Source organism: Sarcophilus harrisii, chromosome 3 (assembly GCF_902635505.1).
Source record: "Sarcophilus harrisii chromosome 3, mSarHar1.11, whole genome shotgun sequence".
In the NCBI taxonomy this organism is placed as follows: Eukaryota; Metazoa; Chordata; class Mammalia; order Dasyuromorphia; family Dasyuridae; genus Sarcophilus; species Sarcophilus harrisii.
Window position 1 is genome coordinate 217,001,124 of NC_045428.1, and position 25,223 is coordinate 217,026,346.

The 25,223-nt window shown below is 38.3% G+C and overlaps 1 protein-coding gene across 3 annotated transcripts in view; it reads left to right on the forward strand.

Annotated features, from left to right (window-relative positions):
* The first annotated feature begins 268 nt into the window (after window positions 1–268).
* The window catches only part of ASMTL (acetylserotonin O-methyltransferase like), a 62,898-nt gene continuing 37,943 nt past the window's right edge, over window positions 269–25,223 (forward strand). Inside the window, exons 1-5 of one of the 3 annotated variants that reach the window (XM_031959060.1) lie at window positions 269–414; window positions 4,579–4,710; window positions 6,829–6,876; window positions 17,796–17,860; window positions 21,941–22,002. In XM_031959060.1, coding sequence (XP_031814920.1) covers window positions 322–414; window positions 4,579–4,710; window positions 6,829–6,876; window positions 17,796–17,860; window positions 21,941–22,002 — 400 coding nt within the window. In that variant the 5' untranslated portion in view covers window positions 269–321. Of the gene's footprint in view, window positions 415–4,578; window positions 4,711–5,973; window positions 6,011–6,828; window positions 6,877–17,795; window positions 17,861–21,940; window positions 22,003–25,223 lie in introns of those variants that run through there. The other 2 variants (XM_031959062.1, XM_031959063.1) reach the window with 2 other exon arrangements.

The window sequence follows — 25,223 nt, forward strand, 5'->3', positions numbered from 1 at the left end:
CCCGGCGACAACCCCGGCGGAAGCCGCGCGAGCCGCGGGGCGGGAACCGGCGGCGGCCGCGCGAGCCGCGGGGCGAACCGGCGGCGGCCGCGCGAGCCGCGGGGCGGGAACCGGCGGCGGCCGCGCGAGCCGCGGGGCGGGAACCGGCGGCGGCCGCGCGAGCCGCGGGGCGGGAACCGGCGGCGGCCGCGCGAGCCGCGGGGGCGGGAACCGGCGGCGGCCGCGCGAGCCGCGGGGCGGGAACCGGCGGCGGCCGCGCGAGCCGCGGGGCGGGAACCGGCGGCGGCCGCGCGAGCCGCGGGGCGGGAACCGGCGCCAGCGATGGTGCTGTGCCCGGTGATCGGGAAGCTCGTCGGCAAGCGCGTGGTGCTGGCCAGTGCCTCTCCCCGGAGACAGGAGATCCTGAACTGCGCGGTGAGTCTGCTCTCGCGCCCGCAAGGGGGAGCTTAGAAGGCAGGTCCCACGCTGTGACTCCGGGCCTGTGGCGGCGCCTTGCCAACTCGGCCTCCTTCCTCCTTGCTAATTCAGCCGCCCGGCCTCCGTCCCCTTAGGAAACGGATCCCTTGTGATCCTCCCTGCTCCCCGAGCGGGAGCACCCTACCTCCACCTCTGCTGCGGGGGCGCTGGGTAAGCGGCAGCGCCACCTGCCTCGGTGCCCATTCCCCCAACCCCTCGGAAGCCTTTCGCTCCATTTCCAGCTCTAATAGTCTCCTGCTCGGGATGGGAAATATCCTGTTTTTCGTAGACATTACAAAGAAAAAATATATATATTTTATAAACATCTTCAGGATTAATAATAATAATTAGCATGCACGGGAGGTCGGTATTCTTATCCCCATTTTACAGGTGAGGGAAACTAAGGCCCGCAGGGTTTAAGTGATTTGCCTAGAGTCACATACGGGATTTGAACTTTGGTCTCCCCGATTCCAGCTCCCCCCACCTTCTATCAGCTGGCTACTTGACAATTGCAAGAAGGAGCCATCGGATTATATTAGTTTCGTTAGGAGAAAACCCCCGATGGCTCTTTCCCTTACTTCTTCCCAACTCATCTTTCTTTCCTCCTCCCGACCTCCCAAACCCGACTGTTAACTAAAAAATCCTTGTCTCCTCCCCGGGGATTGGTGATTCCCCCGGGCATTCTGCAGCACAATTGACCCTTTATAAGTGTGGTCCTATCACTCCTCTGCTCAGACTTCTTCGATGAGTAAAATTCAGAGGTTTTTGCATGGGTTTCAAGGTCCTCTACTGGGATGCCAGTTTATTTTTCTATTCTTATCTCGTATTATTCCCCTGCAAACATTGCTGCAGCCAGAGTATTCTTTGTCTCGTATTTCCTTTGCTTTGTCCTCCCCTCCCTGCTACAGCCTGACCCTGTGTGGTGTTCCTAGAATGATCTCCTTTTCCCTTTGCCAGTTTGACTTTGTTTCTTCTTCTGCCAGTAAGGGCCCTTGGTACACAGGAAGGCAACACGTTATTTTGTCTTCCTCTAAATGCACACTGAGGTAATTCTGCATATTACAGTTACCTTTATGCTTTACTTCTGTAGCCCACATTGCCAAACAGCATAGAGTTTTGCACACAGGTGTTTATAATAAACTTATTGAATTGTGTTGAATTTTAAATTCGCTTTTAATCCCAGACTGAAAGATTCCAAGTGTTTAATTTTAACAGATTAAAAAGGGAAATATAGGAAAGAAGTCAGTGGAAAAATATGGCCTTTATAATGTGGATAGAGCTCATACTCATTATCTATCATAATTCACAAGCATGTATTGAGCAACTGCTATGTGGAAGGTTTGGGGTCACCTTTAAAAAATAGAACATAGTCCCTGTCCTCAAGGACCTTTTGAATTAGGAATTTTTTACTTTGTATGTATATATATTATGAACTCTCTATATTATTGTATATTATAGACTCTCTCCCACAATGATGTTTTTAAATGAATGATACTTGGGATTATAAAGAAAACTAGAATGAAGTACAATTACAAAATAAAAAAAAAAAATTCAATTTTAACCTCAGATTTAAGAATCCGTGTTATAAACTAATTAGTGGGATGTTAACTAACCACTGTGGTCAGGTAGTCAGGTAGATGAAAGACCTTAGATAGGCAGGTAAATGGTGCAATGGACAGAGAAGAAGAAACTTTTTAAGATCTTCAAGAGGGAACACCTATTTAATGTTAACTTTAAATGTATATTAAATTGTATTGGATGGGCAGGCACCCTTAAAGTCTGAATAATATTGTTGTTTAGTCATTTTTCAGCTACGACTGACTTTTCACAACCCCATTTAGGTTTTGTCTGGTTTTCTGTTGAAGATACTGGAGTGGTTTACCATTTCCTTCTCCAGTGTGTCTTCACTTTACACATAAGGAACTGAGGCAAATAGGGTTAAGTGATTTGTCCAGGGTTACACAGCTGGTAATTGTGTGGGGCTGGATTTGAAGTTAGGGCCTCCTGATTGTATTTGATGCTAAAAGAGAAACTTTTCCTTTCTTAACTAAATGCTCTTTTATGGAACCTTTGAGAGAGAAAAATGAGATTGGGGAAGACAAGATGATATACTAGAAAGACTTGCATTTATATCTTTCTGATGTTCCCCAGATATATACACAAGCAGCTTTTCAGAACTGGCCCATTCTTCTTTTAAAAAAAGGAAGAAGAATTCATACTTACATTACCTCCTTCACTAGATTGTGAGAAAAATGGTTTGCCAACCATAATTTGCTCTGTTTTTGTGGCCCTTCCATAGGAAACAAAATATCCATCTATACAGTCAGTGGTCCTTTTGATATTGAGAAGGATGTGATCCAGGTCTCTTAAAAGTCCTTGCCAAGCTTAGCAGTGGGTTAAGGTTAATTGAAATCCAGTCTGAAGTTCAAATAAGATCCCTTCTGCCTCTAGAAAGTCAATCTTATAATAATCTTAACAGTCAGTCCCCAGTATTTATACTGGGGTATTTATATAGAATTCTTTAAGTACCACATAAATACTGGATATTATAAGAAAGCACTTTACAAATGTCTTATTTTTACAAAACATTTTTCACATAAATAAAAGTTAGATCTAAACAATTAGAAGAATATCAAGTTCTCAAGCTAATATAATATAAATGACAAAATTTAGTCATTTCAATGTCATACCAATCAAACTGCAAAGAGATTCTTTATAGAGCTAGAAAAATAAAACAAAATTTATCTTGAAGAAAAAAAGGTCAAGAATTTCAAGGGAATTAATGGGGGAAAAAATGCAAAGAAAAGTCGCCTAGCTGTACTAGACCTAAAAGTCAATTATAAAGCAGCAGTCATCAAAACTTTGATACTGATCAAGAAACAGAGTAGTAGATCAATGGAATAGGTTAGGTACACAAGACACAATAGTCTATGACTATAATAATCTAGTGTTTGATAAACCCAGGGCTCCAGCTTCTGGGATAAGAACTCACTATTTGATAGAATGTGCTGGGGAAACTGGAAAATAGTGTGGCAGAAACAAGATATTGACCAACATCTGAAACCTCGTATCAAAGTGGAAATGGGTTTATAATTTATACATAAAGGATGGTTCTATAAGCAAATTAGGAGAACAGGAGATAGTCTACTTCTCAGGTCTGTGAAGAGAGGAATATATGGCCAAAGAGCTAGACAACAGCAAGATTAAACAATGATCAATTCTGGCAGACATGGCTTTTTTCAACAGCAAGGTGATTCAGGCTAATTCCAAGGGTCTTGTAATAGAGAGAGCTATCTGTGCCCAAAGAGAGAACTGTAGGGGCTGAGTGTGGACCACAACGTGTGTTTTCACTTTGTTGTCGTTGTTGTTGTTGTTATTTGTTTGCATTTTGTTTTCTCATTTTTTTTCCCTTTTTGATCTTATTTTTCTTGTGCAGAAATGATAATTATGGAAACATGTCTAGAACAATTGCACATGTTTAATATATATTGGATTACTTGTCATCTAGGGGAGGGAGTGGGAGGAAAGGAGGGAGAAAAAATTTGGAACACAAGGTTTTTTAAAGGTAAATTTTGAAAACGATGCATATTTTTTGGAAATAAAAAGCTTTAATTAAAAAAATCCAAGCTAGAGAACATTATGAAATGCAAAATGGATCATTTTGATTACATTAAATTAAAAAGGATTTGCTTAAACAAAACCAAGATAGCCAAAGTTAGAAGAGAAGCAAAATGCTAGGGAAAAAAATGTATAGCCAGTGTTTCTGATAAAGTTTTGATTTCTAAACTATGTAGAGAATTGACTCAAATGTCTTATTTTATCCTCACCATTGGGAGTGGGGTGTTATTATTATCACTATTTTACAGATGAGTAAATTGAGGCAGATAGAGGTTAATCCAACAAGTCTTTTCGATCTGGCTCATCATACACTGCTCTACCATGTTACCTGTAAGCAAGTACATTGTTGGACATTGAGGATGCCAATATAATAAATAAAATAGTCCTTACTCACGAGGAGTTTTATGTTCCATCAGGGAATTATCATGTGCCTGCTGCTTTTTAGTTCACTTATTTTCTTTGGGTAAGAATATATAAGTAAGTCTTGCTGTATTTCTGTCCTAGGGCCTGCGATTTGAGGTAGTGCCATCCAGATTTAAAGAGACTCTAGACAAGACTTTATTTCCAATGCCTTATGAGTATGCCATGGAAACAGCAAAACAAAAGGCCCTTGAAGTGGCTAACAGGATGAATGTGGTAAGTTTTGGGGGAGAGGGGTGTTTTTTATTTTGCATTATTTTATCATTATCATTATTGCAGTCATTTTCAGTTGTGTCTGATTCTTTGTGACCCCCATTTGGAGTTTTCTTAACAAAAATCCTGGAATAAGTTGCCATTTCCTTCTCCAGTTCATTTTATAGATGAGAAAACTGAGGCACATAGAGTTAAGTAACTTGCTCAGAGTCACACAGCTAGAAAGTGTCTATCAGAGGGGTGGATTTGAATTCAAGTCCTCCTGATTTCAGACCAGGTATTCTATCCACTGCATCACTTGATTACAGGATTTAATACAGGGAGTTCTGTATGATTTCATGTTGTTAAATTATTATTTGATCTCTTATTGGATTGCACAGTATTATGTCAGTTGAATAAAGATTGCCATCTTTTGGAAATAATTTCAGTTTTTATGAATATGGGGTGATATTCAGAACAAGTAAGGTATAAGACTTAAAAATGTAAAAATCCTCATTGCTTTTGTTGGCTGATCCTTATGCCAGTGCAGACATATTTCTTCATTCCTTTGTGCCTTCCTACCCATCTTAAGAGATGTCATGTGATAGCACCTATATCACAAAGTTTTGTGGGGATAAAGTGAAATGTTTGGAAACTACTTTCTAAGCTTTAAAGCATTATATAAATGCTAGCTAGAAAGGAGCCTATATTCTTTTTTCCTTTGAGAACTTGGGCTTTTTCTTTCAGGCCACCTACTGAATAGCATTTATTTAATTGTTCTGAATCATTTCCTCTCTCCACTCCCCCAAAACCGTCCTCTTATTTACTTTTTTCCTTTTCTAGTTTGCTCAATAGCTGGGTCCCTAATTTGAATAAAGTAGTGGGGAGCCTAAAATTTTAATAATAAAGAATAAATTGGTTTACCACTCTTCAGAGTTGCCTTCAGAAGCTAGAGATAGAGCAGAATCACTTCATATGATACTGGGGTCAGAAAGCAGGAACTTCATTCTGTTTTACTTTAGCCAAAGGTACCACATCCCTGCTGGAAGAGCTTTTAAAGGAAGGGGGGGCTTTAAAAGAATGAGGCCCAATAGGAAGGGAAGAGACTTCTTAATTTTCCTGTGGTACAGAAAATTTGAGTTTTGTCACTCTTTCCCCTTGTATCCATTTTTGATCAGCTATAAATCATGTGCCTCTTTTAAGATTTACAAAGTATTTTATAAACATCCCACTTTATCTCTATAACAACTCTGAAGTAGGTGATAATATTCTTCTTTTGTTTTGCAGATGAGGAAACTGAGGCAGAGAGGTTTAGTGTTGGCAGGTAGGTAGTACAAGGGATAGAATGATGGACCTGGAGTCAGGAAGACATGAATCCAGCCTCATAGTGAGCACTGTGACCAAGTCATTTAATCTGCATTTGCTCTTAATGTGTATTTCCTTATCTGTAAAGTAAAGATGATAGCATCTGCCTCAAATGAGGTAATAATTATTAGTTCTGGCACATAGTGAGTGCTGTAAAAATGTTAGTTATTACTATTATTAGTTCAAATCCAGTCTCAGGAACTTATTAGCAACGTGACCCTGGGGAAATTATTTTAAACTCTGTCATGTTTTTCTCATCTATAAAATGAGAAAAATAGTGGCATCACCTTCCCAGAGATATTGTGAAAAATCAAATGACACAAAAAGTGCCTCGCACATAGTAAGTGCTATAGAAACATCAGATATTAATTATTATTATTATTAAGTGACTTATCCAGGGTCACATAGCTAGTGAATACTTGAGATAGTATTTGGGTTTCCTGACTATAGACCCCAAACTCTACTCACTATACCACCTGCTTTTTTTAATGTAGATTGTATTTCTATTGTTTGTTTTCTTTAAAAGGCTGTGGTACATGTTTGAGTCTGGTTTTTGATATGATTATTGTTATCTTCTTATTAATATTATCCCACTTTATTATTTTTTTAAGTTATTAACTATTTCTTTCCAACTAATTTCCAAATTGTAACGTTACCTGTGTATTGGTGATGATTTCATGCTTTCTAAATTCATTAACAGTCTTTTTTAAGGGGATGGGGTAATTAATAGAGACTTTTAAAAAACATTAATCTCAAAAAATATTTTAATTTTTACAGAAAGACTTTAGACCTCCAGATGTTGTTATAGGAGCAGACACTATTGTGGTAAGCTTTGTACTCTTTGTCTTTGGGTATTTTGTTTTCCTTACCATTTGTCTTCTTTCCCGTGATTCTGTGTAATTATTTCTCATTAACCTCATGCTAGCATTGTGCATATGTCCTACTAAATGCTCTCTATTTGTTGTGAAGACCACGTATTTTAAAATCAGCCGGGGTCAGGAATTCAGGTTAGGGGAAAATCATTAGTCTTTATTCTCAGTGAAGAAAGATCGGAGGTGGAAGAGAATGGGCAATAGCAATGTGTGTAGCTGAGTCAAGAAGCTAGCTAAACCAGCAGCCACACGACCAGCAGCTAGGAGTATGGAACCAAGGTCAATCTCTCTCGGCTTCTCTTCCTGTCTCTCTCTCTGCCTCCACCCACCAAAATCGTCATTTCCTATACAACACATCGGGACTTGCACAGAGAGTGGGCGGGGGCCATTCGTTATCCAATCATATATATTAATAGAGTATAGTCCAATTACTATTTAGCCTCACGTACTTGGGACCTCAGTGCATCAACTCAAACCTCAGCCCATTACATCTCCCGCTTTCTTTTGTTTTAGAACACAGGTGGTCACGCCATCCCTGACTCCTCAGGGAAGGTGGTGAAAGCACCGAAAAGGAAGTGAACACAGCCTCCCTGACTTCGCAGGAAAGGCGCTGAGAGCACTAAAAAGGAGATGATCACGCCCTCCCTGACATCTCAGGAAGGGAGATGAAAAGCACCAAAGGGAAGTGGGGGTTGCTAGCGGGCTTCTGGCCTGAAGGGTCTTATTATGCACAAGCCCATCAGCATGTGAGGTCTTACACAAGGACATAGCAGTAACGCAGAGGCTATTAGGCATGACTCTCCCCACAGTTAGTGCAGGCTTGATGTGATGTAACAAAAATGAATTGTACACACAAGTAGCGGAATAACAAACAATATAAATCAACATGGTGTTATAAAAGATCACCAGAAGTCCTAGAAGGAGGGTATATAAACAACAGTCACACATACGCCTTCTTCAGCAGCCAAGAGATAGCCAAAACCAATCCATTGTCCATTGCTTCACATGTCAGGGAATCCAATGTCCCCTGGTTTTTGAAGTCCTGCAAAAGTCTTTTTATGTGTTAGGGAATCCAATGATTCCAGCAGATTTTGAAGTCCTGTAACAGTCTTATTTCTCAGAGAATCCAGTGATTCCTGAGGATTTTCAAGTCCTATGTCTCAGAGAATCCAATGATTCCTGAGGGTTTCCAGTCCAACAATCTTTGATGTCCAGGTCAAGCCCATAACTGCCACGCTCTTTCAATGGTAGGCACAATCAGCAACAGAACCACAATATTTCTTGGGTCTTCTCCTTTGTTTCAAAGGTCTGCTCCTCTCTCTGCGATGGACAAGACAAATATTGGCTGTTGGCACCCATCTGATTCCTTCTCCACCTGTAGAGATACAAGCAACCCTCTCCCCAAGCAGTTAGCCTGTCTGTTCCTTTCCATTCACCACTTTCTGGGTCTCTCCCATCACCTGGCGTTATCTAAAGATAATGGAGCTGCTGCACTGGACACTGACCTTCCAGTGGTTATAAAATCTGTTGCGAGCCAGTCCATCTTTGTCAAAAATCAAAGTTAATAGTATAAAGAGCTAGATTTAGAAGTTCTCTAGGGTTACCTGTGGCTCCCCTTTCTTTTGTTTTGGAGGAGTGTCTTAATATCTCCGTTCTCCTCTCCACTATTGCCTATCCTTGAGGATTAAAAAGGTAATCCTGTTGTGTAAAATCATACTGTGCACAAAGTGTGCAAAATGTTTTAAATATAAAGGACCATTGTCATTTTACTGTTTGTGGCACACCATAATGGCAAATCTTGTGTGAGAATTCAATGACCACTGGACTGTCTTTGCTGCTGGTATTGCAAAGTGAATCCGAAAAGTTTCCACAACTGGATAAAAGATAACAAGCAAAATTTATAATGGTCACTAACATTTGCCAGATTTCATTGGGTCTCAAACCACAAGGGTCCTTCCCTGGAGGCAGTGTAGGGCATGGAGGAAGGCAAGCCCGACAGGCTTTACTATGCTCCTAGCTTCCTCTTTATTATTCAAATGTACGTAAAGTTAGAGCAGCCTGATGATATTTAGAATGAGATGCCTGGGCTTCTTAGAATAAAGGGATTGACCAACATAGAAGCTATCTGCCTTTGAATTGCCATCAAAAATGGGACCTGAAGTCCACTATGAGGTTGACATGTAATATATAGATCTTACCTGGATGCTTTCTCACTTGCTCTTGAAGTTTCTTAAAGAGCTGATATATATTAGAGGCTGCAAATTTTATTTGGGCTGTGGCCGAATCAGATATTATATTTATGTCTCCTGGATAATAAGTAAGAGCTAGAATGATCGTGTACAATTCATTCTACTGAGTGGACTGAAAAGGAGTTCTGACTACTCTCTTTATAGTTAGATCTGAGTACACAGCACAAATATTATGTTTGGATGCATCCGGAAGATAGATCCTTTAGAGCAACTTTAGAAACTTTTCTTCAAGAATCCATGCCAATTATGTAATAGTCTGATTACCTTAATGGAGACCCATGTATAAAATTTGGAGCCATGGCACAAAATTTGCCACTCTGGGATGGTCTCACAACACACAATTAATTTGTGTATTGGTATAAAAGTTATATCTTGTCAGGTCTTGTCCCAGATAATTGCACTGCTCACTTAGTGGCCTTTAATAAAATTCTAGCCACAAGCACTGGGTAGGGTGTAAGGCTTTGTTCTGGTTGTGTCGGGAGGTTCACCCACTCTATCACATTGTCTCCTTGATGAAGGACTGCTGTGGGTTCCTCTTGTGTGGCAAAACTGATATCTCCAAGGGTTTTTGAGTGACTCTTTCAACCACATTGGATAAAGCCAGTTCAACTTCTCTCAAAGCCTCTTGAGCTTCTTTTTGTAAGCTGGTGGTGAATTTAAAGCACTTCTCCCTTAAAATGTCATATACGGTTTGTAACTGATAGGTAGTCAAACCTAACACTGGTCAGCATCCATTGGATATCTCCTATCAATTTCTGAAAATCATTCAATGTTTTACATTCTCTGTTTTTAAGGACAGTTTTGAATTTAAGCACCTTAGGTATACTTCATATCCTAAATATTGAAAAGGGCATGTCTTTGAATTTTTCTGGTGCTATGTATAATTTGTAATTCCTTAGTGTTTCTATGGTCTTTTTGTGACATGCTTCTAACATTTGTTCCTCAGGTGTACATCCCAATATATCATCCATATAATGTAATAACATTACTTTTGGAAATGCTTTTCTTACTGGAGCAAGAGCAGCAGCAACATACATTTGACACACAGTAGGGCTGTTTTTCATTCCCTGTGGCAAAACTGTCCATTCATATCTTTTATAAGGCTCAGCTAAGTTAACGTTGGGCACTGAAAAGGCAAATCTTTTCATATCCTCCTTATCCAGAGGGATAAAATAGAAATAATCCTTAATATCTATGACCCAAAGAGGCCATTCTCTAGGCAACTGAGTAGGAGATGGAAGTCCAGGATGAAGAGTTCCCATAGTTTCCATCTGTTCATTCACCTTTCTTAAATCCGTTAACATCCTCCATTTTCCAGATTTCTTTTTTACAACAAACACTGGGAAATTCCAAAGCCTTAGAGAAGGTTTTAAGTGTCCTTGGTCAAGCTGCTCCTATAGTATATCTAATAAGGCCTGAATTTTATCGTTACTTAAGGGCCACTGTTCTATCCACACTGGTGTATCAGTTTTCCATTAGATAGGAACAAGTGAAAGTGTTGACAGGCCTTCAACAGCAGCCCTGCTTAAAAAACCGAAGTACTCATTTTAACCCTACTTGCTGTAAAACGTCTCTTCCCCACAGATTGATGGGATTTTTTCAACTATAAAAGGAGTAAAAACTCCTGTTTTGCCTTCAAAAGTCCATCTCATAGGAGCAGCACTAACTTTAGCTGCTATTGATCCTCCTACACCAGACATGTAGGTGTCTGCTTTAATCTTTGGCCAGTGACTGGGCCAATTGGCACCTCTAATAACCGTCAGATCTGCACCAGATCTACCAATCCTTCCAATGGACAACCATTTATATAGATCGTGAGCAGAAATTCGGTTCAGTTTTCACTGCTGTCATATTGCTGGATTTGTGATCTGGAATCAGAATCTGGGTGACTATCACCAGGTTGCTTAAGGATTCTGTATGGTAAACCTGATGCTACTATTTCTCCTGGGTGATAAGTCACACATTGTCTGCCTGTATTGGTGACTGGGATATTATCTACACATTCCCCAGTTTCCACATCAGTGTGTGGATGGACACTGTTTGTCTCATTCAGGAGGTAAAATGGTAAGCCTACTGTGCCAAGAAGATCCATAGGCTGAAGAACAGATTCCCTCCAGGGGTATCTCAGTTGTCTCAGCTGCATCAACTCTATTTTCCCTAATTGTAATCCCTTTCCCCCTCAGGTTGCTTCCTGGCTGGTTGATTGTGTAATCCCTTTCTCCCATCATATGGCTTCCTGGCTGATTGATCATATTGGGGTATTAGATGTCTAGGCACTCTGGGTGCACCATTGGCTGCCATCATGCCCCAAGTGTTTTGCCTGGGCCCTGGGGCTGGGCCCCCTCATCCCGTTCCCTGAACCTGTCTACATTCTGAGGCCCAATGGGAAGCCTCTGTTGCATTTTGGACATGGGGTACTGGGTCTTGTTCTCCCACCCTGTTTTCCTCTGCCTCTATACCACATTGAACTTTCAGATGCCCTACTTTACCACACTGAAAGCATTACGTGTTCTCTGGAAGTCCCTTGCCAGAAGGGACCCTGTCTACCCATGTTGGGATCTTGGGAAATCTGCATCATAGTCTGGCTATAAAGGCATTTGTGCCGCTGTGGCCTGGCGTGTTATGAACTCCTCTAAAGGGCATCCTTCTGCAGTCCTAGTATAATCCTTCTGCACACCTCATTAGCATTTTCCTTAGCAAGTTGCCTTATTAAAACATCTGTGATGCATTTTCCCCATTAGTTCTTATGATAGCAGTCTGCAAATGTCCCACAAAGTCAGCAAAGGGTTCATTTGGCCCTTGTGTTATTTTTGTTAAGGCCTCACCTTTGTCATTTTTATTGTGAATCGAAGCCCACCCTTTGATAGCATTAGCAGCAATTTGCTCGTATGCTACTACTGAATAATTAATTTGTACTTTGACATCTGCATAGGGACCTATACCTGTTAGTAGGTCACAGGTGATCGCAGCATGAACAGCATTTGACTATTTTTTGGCTTGTATCCTACAGAGCTCACTATATTCAGAAAGCCACATGTAGTTTTGTCAGGTTCTAGGCATACCCTTGCTATAGATTTCCAGTCATTAGAGTCAAGATTTCAAAAGCCAAATTCTGTAATAGCATCTTAACATAAGCTGATGTAGCCCCATAAAGAGTGCAGGCCTTTTTCAGGTCTTTGAGGATTTCTATGTTAAAAGGGACGTATCTTTGACTTTCTTGACCAGAGGAATTAAACTGGGAAATTACAGGAAAAATATGGGGCTACAGTTCTCTCACGTCTACACCCTTTTGTTTGACCTTCATTAAGCCCTCTTGCAATCTACTCATAGGAATAGTTGGATGCTGAGGGGAGGTGCTGGTGCTGTCTCCCCTCCCCTCCTCCCTCCATCCCGGAGGGTGGTGTTGATGGAGGAAAGTCAATCACTTGCTCCTGAGGTGGGGCTGAAACTTGCCTCCTGAGGTGGAAAGTCACCATACCCTTGCTCACTTAAGTCTCCATGCCCTGTGGGGATATGGTTATTAATCTCTTCATTGTCTTCCTCCTTAATATCAGGCTTCCCCATTTGGCTACTGGGAGCAGATTTTTTCTTTCTTCTAGGAATCAGGTTTCTTAGTGCTAACTGAATTATATTGTATAAATAGAATGCCTTGATGGAAATTGAATGAGGACCGTTTTCACTGTAATATGTGGACATCTGTTGTCCAATCAGGGACCAGTTATCTTGAGAGATCTGCTCCCCTCTAACCAAGGGGATGTGGTTTAAATGTACCCAAGTCTAGCTATCTGTTCCCAAGTTATAATAGCCCTTGTCCTTCTATCAGCTTAAGCATGCTTTCTTAGCACCACTCGTGGGTGGGGTTGAAGGGGTTGAAGCGGGGATGGAGAGTCTTTAGCTAGCATTTGTCCCATTTCAGCAAAAGGTTACTGGTTTAGTTTTTAAGAAAATAAGTTCCCGTTTGTCTATTAACAATACTCACCCAAGTTCCTGGTCACGGAGACTTCTTCAGTCCTTGGTTCCCACCGTTGGGCGCCAAACGTGAAGACTGCGTATTTTAAAATCAGCCAGAGTCAGGAATTCAGGTTAGGGGAAAATCGTCAGTCTTTATTCTCAGTGAAGAAAGATCGGAGGTGGAAGAGAATGGGCAATAGCAGTGTGTGTAGCTGAGTCAAGAAGCTAGCTAGACCAGCAGCTAGGAGTATGGAACCAAGGTCAATCTCTCTCAGCTTCTCTTCCTGTCTCTCTCTCTCTGCCTCCACCCACCAAAATCGTCATTTCCTATACAACACATCAGGACTTGCACAGAGAGTGGGTGGGGGCCATTCTTTATACAATATAATCATGTATATTAATAGAGTATAGCCCAATTACTATTTAGCCTCACGTACTTGGGACCTCAGTGCATTAACTCAAACCTCAGCCCATTACAATTTGTATTGGATTTGTGTTTTCATTTTGGGAAATTGCTTTCCAACTATGCTCTTTTAAAATAAGAACTTGAAAGGAGTTCAAACACCAAAAAAGAAAAATATAAAAGTGTAAGTTTATAACACCAAGGCAGGCATTCCCTCCACCACTATTGAGGAAAATGCCCTTAGCATATGAGAAAAGGAAGTTTGACAGAAGTATTCTGGGATCCTTAGACTAAATAATAAAATTACAGAGCTAAAAAAGAGCCTCAAAATTCAATACAGTTCCCTTCTTCTGGTAGACAATGTATATAGAAATAACCATTTTATTTAGTTTATTAAGTTCAGAATATATTAATATAATTGTTAATTATATAATAAATGTAATTATTAATTAATAGTTAATTATTACTGAGGCAGCTAGATGGCACAGTTCATAGAATGCAGGGACTAGAATAAGAAAGACTCATCTTAGGGAGCTTAAATTTGATCTCAGATACTTTTTAGCAGTGTGCCCTTATGAAGTCACTTCACTGGGTTTATCTTAGTTTCCAGAGCTATAAAATGAGCTGGACAATGAAATGGCAAATCATTCTACTATTTTTGCCAGAAAAACCCCAAATGGGGTTGCGAAGAGCTAGTTGTAACTGAAAATGACTAATAACAACAATTCAAACTATCAGATTTGTCAAGTTCTAAGAATCTGCCCAAGCTCCTATTATATCTGGCAAAGGAATTTCTTCAAGGAAGCTCCTACTGCCAAAGAAGATTAGCACCTTCTCTATGATTTATGTTTAAGAACATTACCTGGGGCATTGAGAAAGGAAGGAGAAATTACACACAGGCCTTTCTGATTCTGAGAACAATTTTTTACCTATTACCCCATGTGACCTCTCACAGAATCCAGGAGATCTTCTGTTTAATACTATTTTTTTATAATAGCTTTATTTTTCCAAATACATGTAAAGATAATTTTCATCATTCATCTTTGCAAAACCTTGTATTTCAAATTTTTCTCCTTTTCTTCCCCTTCACACCTTCCCTAGACAGCAGGCAATCTGATATAAATAAAACATGTGTAATTCTTCTGAACATTTCCATATTCACCATGCTGCACATGAAAACTCAGGTCAAAAGGGGAAAAAAACAAACAAACAAATAACAAATAAAAAACAAGAAAAGGTGAAAATACTAATCCTTGATCCATATTCAGTCTGTCTCCATAGTTCTCTCTCTGGATGCAAATAGCTCTCTTTTCATCACAAATCTATTGGAATTGCCTTGAATTGGTATAATATTATTAATCCATTTATGGTTCAGGAAATTAAGGTTCCAATTAATTTAATTAATTAAAGTATTTTTTTATTGCCTGAGAAGTATAGTTGATTACTCAAGATCATATAGATAAATGGTTAATTACTTAAGATCACACAGCTAACTAAGCGTAGTTACTGGAATTTGCACTCTGGCCCTACTGATTTCTAAGTCCATTACTCTTTCCAATGCCTTTTCAGCTTTGGTTCTGTGATGCAAGAGAAAAGTAAAGCAGTTTAGTTGCTTTTGGGTTATTTGCAGAAGATTATGGCTATAAACTGCCCCTGAAAAAAAATCATTTACCTGGCTTTTGTTACAGCCATGTGCTGGCTTTTCAGCAGTCGGGAATTTGAGTCTGACTGGGCTCCATTCCAAATGACCCTTGCCCTGCCCTAAATCCCCAAAAAAGCTTGTATGCCAGGATAGGCCTGATGCCAGCAACACCCAGTGCTAAGCATAATGCTGTAATATACATATATTTCTGTTCCTTTTTTCAAATTGGATGAATTGCACATGAAAGCCTCCAGCAAAATGATGGATATCCTTAACGTGAATTTTCTCATTTGAAGAAATGAGGCAAGTAACAGTGATTTAGTAATTATTATCTTTTGTTAACTTGGGTAAAGACTCTCTCTCTCTTTTACCCATAACTTGGGTAAAAGCACTCTGCTGGTGAGTGACACAGATGTTAGAGCATTGGGCTTAGAGTCAGGAATCCACAATTCAAATCACAAGAGATAGTGGAAGTCCCTATTGTGGACGACCTATTTGAAGAATTTAGCTTTACAAAGGCAGATGAGAAGTAAGGACAATAGTTAACAAAGATGGAAGGATCAGGGTTTTTCCAGGATGGAGGCAACATGGCAAGTTGGTAGGTAGTAGGAAATGAGCCAGTAGTTAGGAAGAGATTGAAAATAAAGAAGAGTAGGGATAACAGAGGGAACAAACTGTTGGAGGAGACAGGATGTGATGGGATCACTTGGGAATGGGATCAATAGAGCAATTAGCCTTGGTAAGGAGTAAAACCACTTTACATAAGACATATGGAAGTAGTTTAAAAGAATTACACACGTATGTGAATATTATTGTTCGGTAAGAAATGACCATCAGGAGGATTTCAGAAAGGCCTGGAGAGACTTACATGAACTGAGTGAAAAGAGCAGAACCAGGAGATCATTATATACTGCAACAACAATACTATATGATGATCAATTCTGATGGACGTGACCCTCTTCAGCAATGAGATGAACCAAATCAGTTCCAATAGAGCAGTAATGAATTTAACCAGCTACATCCAGTGGAAAAAACTCTGGGAGACGACTATGCACCCCTACATAGAATCCCAATCCCTCTATTTTTGTCTGCCTACATTTTTTATTTCCTTCACAGGCTAATTGTACACTATTTCAAAGTTTGGTTCTTTTTGTACAGCAAAATAACTGTTTGGACATGTATACTTATATTGTATTTAATTTATACTTTAACATATTTAACATGTATTGGTCAACCTGCCATCTGGGGGAGGGGGTGGGGGGAAGGAGGGGAAAAATTGGAACAAAAGGGCAATTGTCAGTGTTGTAAAATTACCCATATATATAACTTGTAAATAAAAAGCTATAATATTAAAAAAAAAAAAAAAAAAGAATTACACATGTTTACACATGTTGAAAGGGAGTGGCAGAAGATGTAATATGGCCCCTCAAAGAACCCAGGAGATCTTCAGTGTAATATTACTTTTTTATAATAGCTTTTATTTTTCCAAAAACATGTAAAGATAATTTTTATTATTCGCCTTTGCAAAACCTTGTGTTTCAGATTTTTTTTAGCTCCTAAGTAATAGGAAAGGAGGAAAAAAGGGAGTTCATGATGAATGGCTTCAATTTTTTTCTATAAATATGAGAACAAGAGTCTGAACAGAGAGTAGGAGATGAGGGGAAGCCAGGAGAGGTTTGAAGAAGAATGAAGAGCTTTAGGAGAAACATTATGGAGAGTTGGATAGTATACTGATAAGGATAGTAGGATTATTTTGCAACAATGAAAACTCGGTTGATATTGTGTACATAAATTAGTAGCGGACCTAGTCAGATCTCTTGTGTCTGTTGTTCTTCACCTTCTCCAGTGTATAAGTACTTAACATAGTTTCTTGCACATAGCTCCGTATGAATTATCGTCATCATTATTATTGCTGTTATTTTGTTAGTTGTGTAAAAAATATTTTCTCTTCCCATGTAGATCTCAACCCAAATATCAAAGAATAAACATTTAAAGTGCCTTCTCTGTGCTAATCACTATGCTTAGTTTTAGGGATACAAAGATAAAATGAAATTAAAATAAATATTACTTCATTTTGTCCTCATGACAAACCTGGAAGGTAGGTGACATTATGATCTCCATTGTATAAATGGGAATCAATCAGATAAGTGACTTGCTCAGGGTCACACATTAAGTAATCAATGTCAGATTTGAACTCAGACATATCTTACTTTAAGTTCACCATTTTAACTACTCTACCATCCAAAAGATTATATCTATGGCTTACTAGATAGTCTTCAAAAGCTGCGGTGGCTGAAAGATATACCATACTAAAGCTAACTAGGATGAGCCTTTCCAAATTGATCAAAGCGTTTCCTGGGGCACCAAACATGTACTCTGTCCATGGTTCTATCCTCCAAGCATTTAAAGCTCTGTAAATTTTTACAAACTGGCAGAGCTTGCATTCCACTGATACTGCCTTGGAGAACCCTGGGTTCTCCATTCTACAGTGAGACATCGGAGGAAGACTCATGTATATCAGATGCAAATTGAATAGCATGTCATTCTTCAGATTTCTATTGCTAAGTGTGAAAATAACAGGCTTTTCTTCTTTTATTCTTGCCTCCTCACCTCATTTCTTGTTTCAGACAGTGGATGGAATGATTCTGGAGAAGCCAGCTGATAAGCGAGATGCCTATAACATGCTATCAAGGTTAGTGGTGGTGGTGGTAAGCAACTTGAGAAGTTTGAGACTTATCTGTTTTGCATCTTAATTTTAAGACCTTAAACTTAAATTATGCAGTAATTTTAATAAAACCACAAATACTCAGTTTTAAAAATGTTTTAGTCACTGTGAAAACCGGAACTTTGAGTTTTTTATACTCAGGTGTATTGTCATTGTTTTCAGTGGTTTGTAACCTAATCAGTAGATAGACATCCTCAGATTCAAAATAGGCTGTGCCCTCTAATCTGGAGTCAAGAGTAGAAAACAAGCAACAACTTATTAAAGTTAGTAACTTAGAAACTCTAAAATAAGCTGAAAATAGAATGATATGAATCAAACAAATGAAAATGAAATGATGAAAGAGAAGTTGTAACTGATACATAGAACTGAAAAAAGGAGAATAGAATAGAGTTGCTAATTGCCTTTCTAGTGTTGTTTTAAAAAAGAGAATGCTCAGATCCTCTGCACTGTTGCTGGTCTGAATTCAGAGATTGATCTAGAATGAGACAGGCTGAAATATTAATTCATTTTTATTCATTAATTATCTGATTAATTTATTATTAATTAAAAATATTCCCCAAATTATAGTGATAAGAGCTGGCATCCATATAGTATCTCAAGTTTGCAAAGTATTTTACATGTTGTATCTGAAATGGGCCTCAGGTGGGTTAAGTATCTGAAGGCAGATTTGAATTCAAGTCCTCCTGACTTCAGGGCTATCCACTATACTAACTAGCTGCCCCCTTAAAGGCAATTCTTTAAGATTAAATTATAGATAAGTATCGATCTGTAAGGGTGAATGAAGAGAGCTTCTACATTAGTGGTATTCTAAACTGATGAAATTAAAAGTTTAGAATCCACTTCCCTCAAAAAAAAAACTAGGATGTGAATACTAAAACTCAGAGGGGTTAGTAATAGTATAATAGTAGTAATAATAGGGTTTACATATTGCTCCAAATATAGTATTTCCTTTGATTTTCACAACAGTCTTGTGAGGGAGGTATTATTATTAGTCCCCTTTAAAGGTGGGGAAATAGAGGTTACATGAATTGCCCAGGATCATATAACTAAAGTATCTGAAACAGGATTTTGATTCAGGTCTTCCTGACTCCAAGTCCAGTTTTCTATGCACTGTTCTACCTGTATGTATTTTGTCCATGATCACATAGTGGTAAGAAAGAGAATAATCCGATTCTAGACAATTGGCATGGATTTTTAGACAGAAAATATACCTGGAAAAATTAGTAATAACAATTGCTTATATTTATCTGGCAATTTGAGGTTTGTAGAGGATTTTACAGATGTAATTTACAATAATCCTGTGATGTCCCATTTTAGAAATAATGAAACTAAGGCCATAGAGAATTAAAGTTGGGAAAGAGAAGGGAAAGAACAAACATTTGTGTAGTGCCTACTATATGCTAAGCTAATTGTTTTAGATTTGTTTGTTTTATTTAGCAAATATCTCATTTGTTTCTTTCAACAACAATATAAAGTAAGTGTTATTATTATCCCCATTTTATTGTTGGGGAAACTGACAAACAAACTTGTCCAGAGCCACAGAGCTTGTAAGCATCTGAGGCTAAAATTGAACTTGGATCTGGTGCTCAATTCACTACACCACCAGCCACCTCTGAAAGTTAAATGACTTGCCTAGAATCCACATACATACTCCTTGTCTGAGAGCAGTAAGGGACAACATATCACTTATAGAACCTAAAATTTCCTATGTTTTAATTCTTGGCATATCAGGCAGCAATAAAATCAACATAGTAAAGAAGTTTACCCTGTTCAGAAAATCAATCTGGTTTTCAGGCCAATTATGTCCTTTATTGAAATAAATTTGATATTAGGGTTTGTCACTCTTTTGTGAGTTTGACTGTTGTTTTGTATCCTACCCCTTCCCACCCTTATCTCTCAGCTTTGGAAGCCCTAGGTAAACTGGTAAAATTAGCAACAGATGTTCCAAGGTCAACACCAGACTTTGGAATGCAGTGATCCCATCAAAGTCCTGCTAAATAACAAGAGATCTCAGCTATCATCTTGCCGAATTTCAGATCCAAACAGGAATTCTTTCTACATCATACCACATCATTATCTAGCTTTTGTGAAAAAACATTCAGTGAAAGGGAATCCAATATTTCAGGAACTAGGTCATTGCACTTTTAGATAGCTGTTATGAGAAGTTTTTCTTTATATAAAACTTAAATTTGCTTCTTGGTACCTTCCATGCTTTGCTTCTAGCTTAGCTCTCTAGAACTGAGCAGAACACAGTGAATTCTCTTCCTTTTATATTACTTTTGAATAATATTTTATTTTTCCCCAATTATATGTAAAAACAATATTTAACATTTATTTTTTAAATTTTTGAATTCTAAATTCTCTTCTTCCTTTCCCCTCTCAGATAAGCAATTTTACATAGTTATACATGCATTATCATGCAAAACATCTCCATATCAGTTATATTGTGAAAGTAAGCACAGAATAACAACCCCCCCCCCAAAAAAAAAAAAACGCATACATAAAAAAGTGGAAAAATTAGTATGCTTCAATCTGCATCTAGGCTTCATCATCATTTCTTTTGCTGGAAGTGCTTAGTATTTTCCCTCATGAGTCTTGGGATTTACTTGCAACTTTGTATTGCAAGAGTAGCTAAGTTGTTCACAAGTGATCCTCCTACAATATTGGTGTTTCTGTGTACAGTGTTCTGCTGGTTCTGTTCATATTACTTTGTATCAGATCATGTAAGCTCTTCCAGGTTTTTCTGAAATCATCCTACTCATTGAATCCATCTTTCAAATGATAGTACTTCACATTCTTGAAACTGCCTTTCCTAGTCTTCCTCTTCCAGGTTAGATTATCCCATTTGCTTCAGCTAGTCCTCCTATAGCAAGAACTTGAGTGAAATACTTCATCGTTCTGGCTATCTTCTTCGGTACTCTGGTACTTGCTGGTACTTTTCAGACTATCAATGTCCTTCCAAAAATGTGTCACCCAGAATTGAATGGAGTACTATAGGTGTAGCCAGACTGACAAAATCATTATGCTGAGGTACTGCACTCTCCCTAATCAAGAAGTCCTTCCCAGAACAACAAAGTGTTTTATGTTACAATATGGTTTGCATATTACTACTTTCTTTAAAAGAGTCGAACACTAATATGGTAGCTTTTTGAGAAAAGTAATAGACTGCTGGAGATACCCAAACTTTTCAATTCATGTGCTATAACCTATGGTATAACCTGTCCTAACTTAAAATATTACTTAGGGTATAAAATTCTTAAGCCCCTATCCTTTAGTCTCCTATAGCATGACTTGTAATGTTCTTCTTGGTTCGGTTTTTTTGGGGTCTCTGGGAGCAGCCTTCTTTTCAGTTCAGGAATCACCACAAGAGTAGCCAGGGGCTAAAATCCAAATCCTTTATTATCTCTTTGCCTGGACCCTGGGCCAGCTTTCTTGAGGAGCTCCTGAATGTGTCTTGGTTTCTGTGGGGAAGGCAGGAGGACCACCACCAAGGTCTCTGTCTTCCCTAGTTTTGATTCTGGCTGAGTTTGTCTGAACTTATATGCTCTCTTATCATAGGTGTGAATCTTATAGAACTATAGTAAGTACTAAGTACATGTACTGAACTACCATTGTCTTTATCAATTCCACTGACTTAATACCTTGTTTCAAGTTCAGAATTCTGGCCCATAACATGTCTTAACCACATCTCTGCTGCCATTTGCAAAGCTTTTCTTTTGCCTTCTGTAAAGAGGCTTCAACCAGTGAATTTTATAAATTTTAGAATTGAAGAGTTGAAATCGCATAATCAATTAACATTCAATAATTGCCTTACCAATTGATTTATGTCTTAGGACAAGTGACTAGAAGGATAGAGGAGGGAAAAAAATCTAGATAGTCTGGGGATAGGGGGAATTAAAATGCTAATATATGAAATCCAATTGTAGGGATAGATTTAGTAAGTGTGATTCTTATTGGCTAGACTTCTGTTAGAGAAAAGTTGTTGCTTTTTTTTCAGGGCTCTGGTGTGAAAAATAAGAAATATGTGACACCAACTTTATCTTGTAGGTTAAATGGAAAAATACACAGTGTGTTTACTGGAGTAGCAATCGTTCATTGCAGCAGTAAAGGTAATATTTCACTTTTATTTCATTGGTCTCAAGGTCTTTGTGACAGTTCTTTCTCCTGGTTCTCCAGATTTTAACAGCTAGCATTTAATAGTGCTTTACACAGAGAAAAGATAGACAGTTTTGAATACAAGTAGTATTTATTATAAAGGCTTTCTTGAAATAAAAATGTAGTGTTTCATATTTTGAATTCTCTCCTATTGCTGTGCACATAGCAATGTTTTTCCCCCCTACTTTTTTCATTTTCTATTTTCTTTTTTTTTTTAATTATCTATTTAAGTTTTAACTAAATAAATATTTTTTTTAAAAAAATCAATGTGTCTACACAGGAATCATCTGGTGGTTGAGTTCAAACCATGTACTGAAGATGGAAAAAAAGTACATATAATTCAACATGAATTTAAAAATAAACAATTTTGGTGAAAAAATAATAATAACAATACTTTGAAAATGTCTCATTTTACCCTCATCATAACCCTAGGAGATGGGTGTTATTATTATTCCTATTTTACAGATTCAAAAACTGAGGCAAACTTCGGAAGTTAAGTGATTTGTTCAGAATCACCTGACTAGTACGTGTCCAGAGTCAGATTTGAACTCGGGTTTTCCTGATTTCAAGTCTTGTGCTCTAGCTACTGTGCTCCCTAGCTGCCATAAGTGTCTGTTTGCATTTCTGTTTCCTTTGTCAAGTTTTCCTCCAGGATCTTACCTACTAATTGTGGGTGTAGCCATGATTATGTCCTAGGCCATTTTCTCTTTTCCTTTCCTGTAGTGTCTCACTTAGTGATCTCATTAGCTCCCACAGGTTCAGTTATCATCTTTTTTTTTTTTAAACAATTATTCAGCATCTTAATATTTACAAAGATAGATATACATATATGTATGTATACATGTACATGTATATGATATATACACATATATACATGTGCGTGAATACATACATAATTATATATAGACAGACATCCAAATATGTATATACACAGACTTATTGTGTGTATATACATATTCATTGTATATAACGTGTAGGCACAATATATGCATATATGCATATATTATATCTATACCTATGTATGTTGTGCATACATGCACATCATCTTAATGAAGATGATTCCAAGTTCTGTTTAATGATCCCTAACTTCTGTGTTGACCTCCAGTTTCATATCACCATCTACCTCTTAGAATCTCAAATTGAATCTCCCATAGAAATCTCAAACTTAATTGTGTTCAGAACAGAGATTATTATCTTCCCAACCCCTATCCTCTAATCTGTTTCCCTGTTGTTAAGGGGGCAGCAAGGTGGTGCCATAGTGAACAGAGTGCTGGGATCAAAGTCAGAAAGACTCATCTTCCTGAGTTCAAATCTGGCCCCAGACACTTACTAGATGTACGACATTGTGCAAGTCAGCCTGTTTGCTTCAGTTTCCTGATCTGTAAATTGAGCTGCAGAAGGAAGTGGAAAACCACTCCAATATCTTTTGCCAAGAAAACCCCCAATAGGGTCATGAAGAGTCAGACATGATTAAACAATAAAATTACTATGAAGAGTACCACCGGCCTCTCAGTCAATCATGCTTGCAACCTTAATGTCTCATGTCTCTCTTGTGCTTCGCCCACACATATCCAATTCATTGCCAAGTCTTGTCATTTCTATCTTCATAACATCTCTCCTAAGCCTCCTCATTTAGAATATTTCAAGAATCTTCTGATTGTATTCCCACCTTAAGTCCCTCCCCACTGCAATCTTTCCTCCACAGTTACCAAAGTGAATTTCCCCAAGTATATAGATCTATGTCAGATCCAACTCAAGAAAATCCATTAGCTCCTCTTTTCCTTCAAGATCAAATACATATAAAATCTTCTGAATTTTAAAACCTGTCTTGCCCTAGTTTTCTTGCCTTATACCTTCTTCCCTTCCATGGATTAAAGAACCACATCCTTGTTATTTCTTATGTGGCATTTAACCTGACTCCTCCACGCTTTTCCCCTGTTCTGCTCCTGGAATGCTCTCCCTTCTCATTTCTGCTGATTCCTCTGACTTCTTTTCCACCTTCTGCCAGGGTCCTTCCCTCCTTCATCAGAGAGGATTCAAAATATATAACAACAAATTTCCATTTCAAGGAAGCATATATAATAAGAGATTATATTCATGAGTGTCCATCTTTTCTTTTGTTTCCTTGTACGTTATTCATTTGTTCTCTACTGCACGTTACTTTATTCCTTTTTTCCCCTTACATCCCACCACACCTTCCCCAAGCAGCTCCATTAAGCGCAAATGTATTTTTACATATACATAAATACATGTATATATGTATGCATGTATATATGTGTGTGTTCTCATGTATATATTCACACCCACCCATATACATATCTCTACATATACACATATATACCCCTACCTATATATATATACATATCCATCCAGACACATATACATACACATTTACTCATGTAAACATGTATCTAAAACTATTACATATAATGTAGATTTCTCTCTTGATTGAATCTTTAAGTCTGATTTTGTCTAAGATCAATGACTACTAGCCTTACTTTTTTTTTTTCCTAATAAATTTTACTCCAGATCATTGTTGTAGTGTTTCTGTAAATCTTTCATTTCCTATCCTTGCTAATTCTTCTACTTTATACTTTATTCTGGAACTTTCTTTGCTACTATTTAACCTCCCCCCAGCCATGGATCCATCCCTTATCTCCTCCCCCCTTTCCTCCCTTTATCCTTTGTCCCTTAATCTACACACCTTGTCCCACTCTCATAAATCTACAAACCCTTCTATACCACATCTTATCCTATTTCCTCCCTCCGTATTTCTTTATAGATTTTGGAGGGTACTATGTCCCTCATGGTATACATTAAATATTGTCTTTTTTAACTGATTCCTGGTGTTAGTAGGTTTTCAGAACTATGAGTACTCCTCTAATGTCTATTTTTCTTCTGTCCTTCATTTGTATAACATAATTATTATTTTTACCTTTTCCCAAATCTTATTAAGTTCTGTTCCAATCTTTCTTTTGAGCCACCCAATTACTTATATCAGTCTTAACCATATAATATATATTTCCATGTAGAAAAACATAATTTCTCCATGTTAAATTCCTTGAAATTAAGCTTTGATATTGGCTCTTGTCTGTTAAATTTTCTTATTAAGTTAGGGTTTGGTTGACACAACAAAGTCCTGAAAATCTTCAAGTTTGTTGTATGTCTTTTTTTT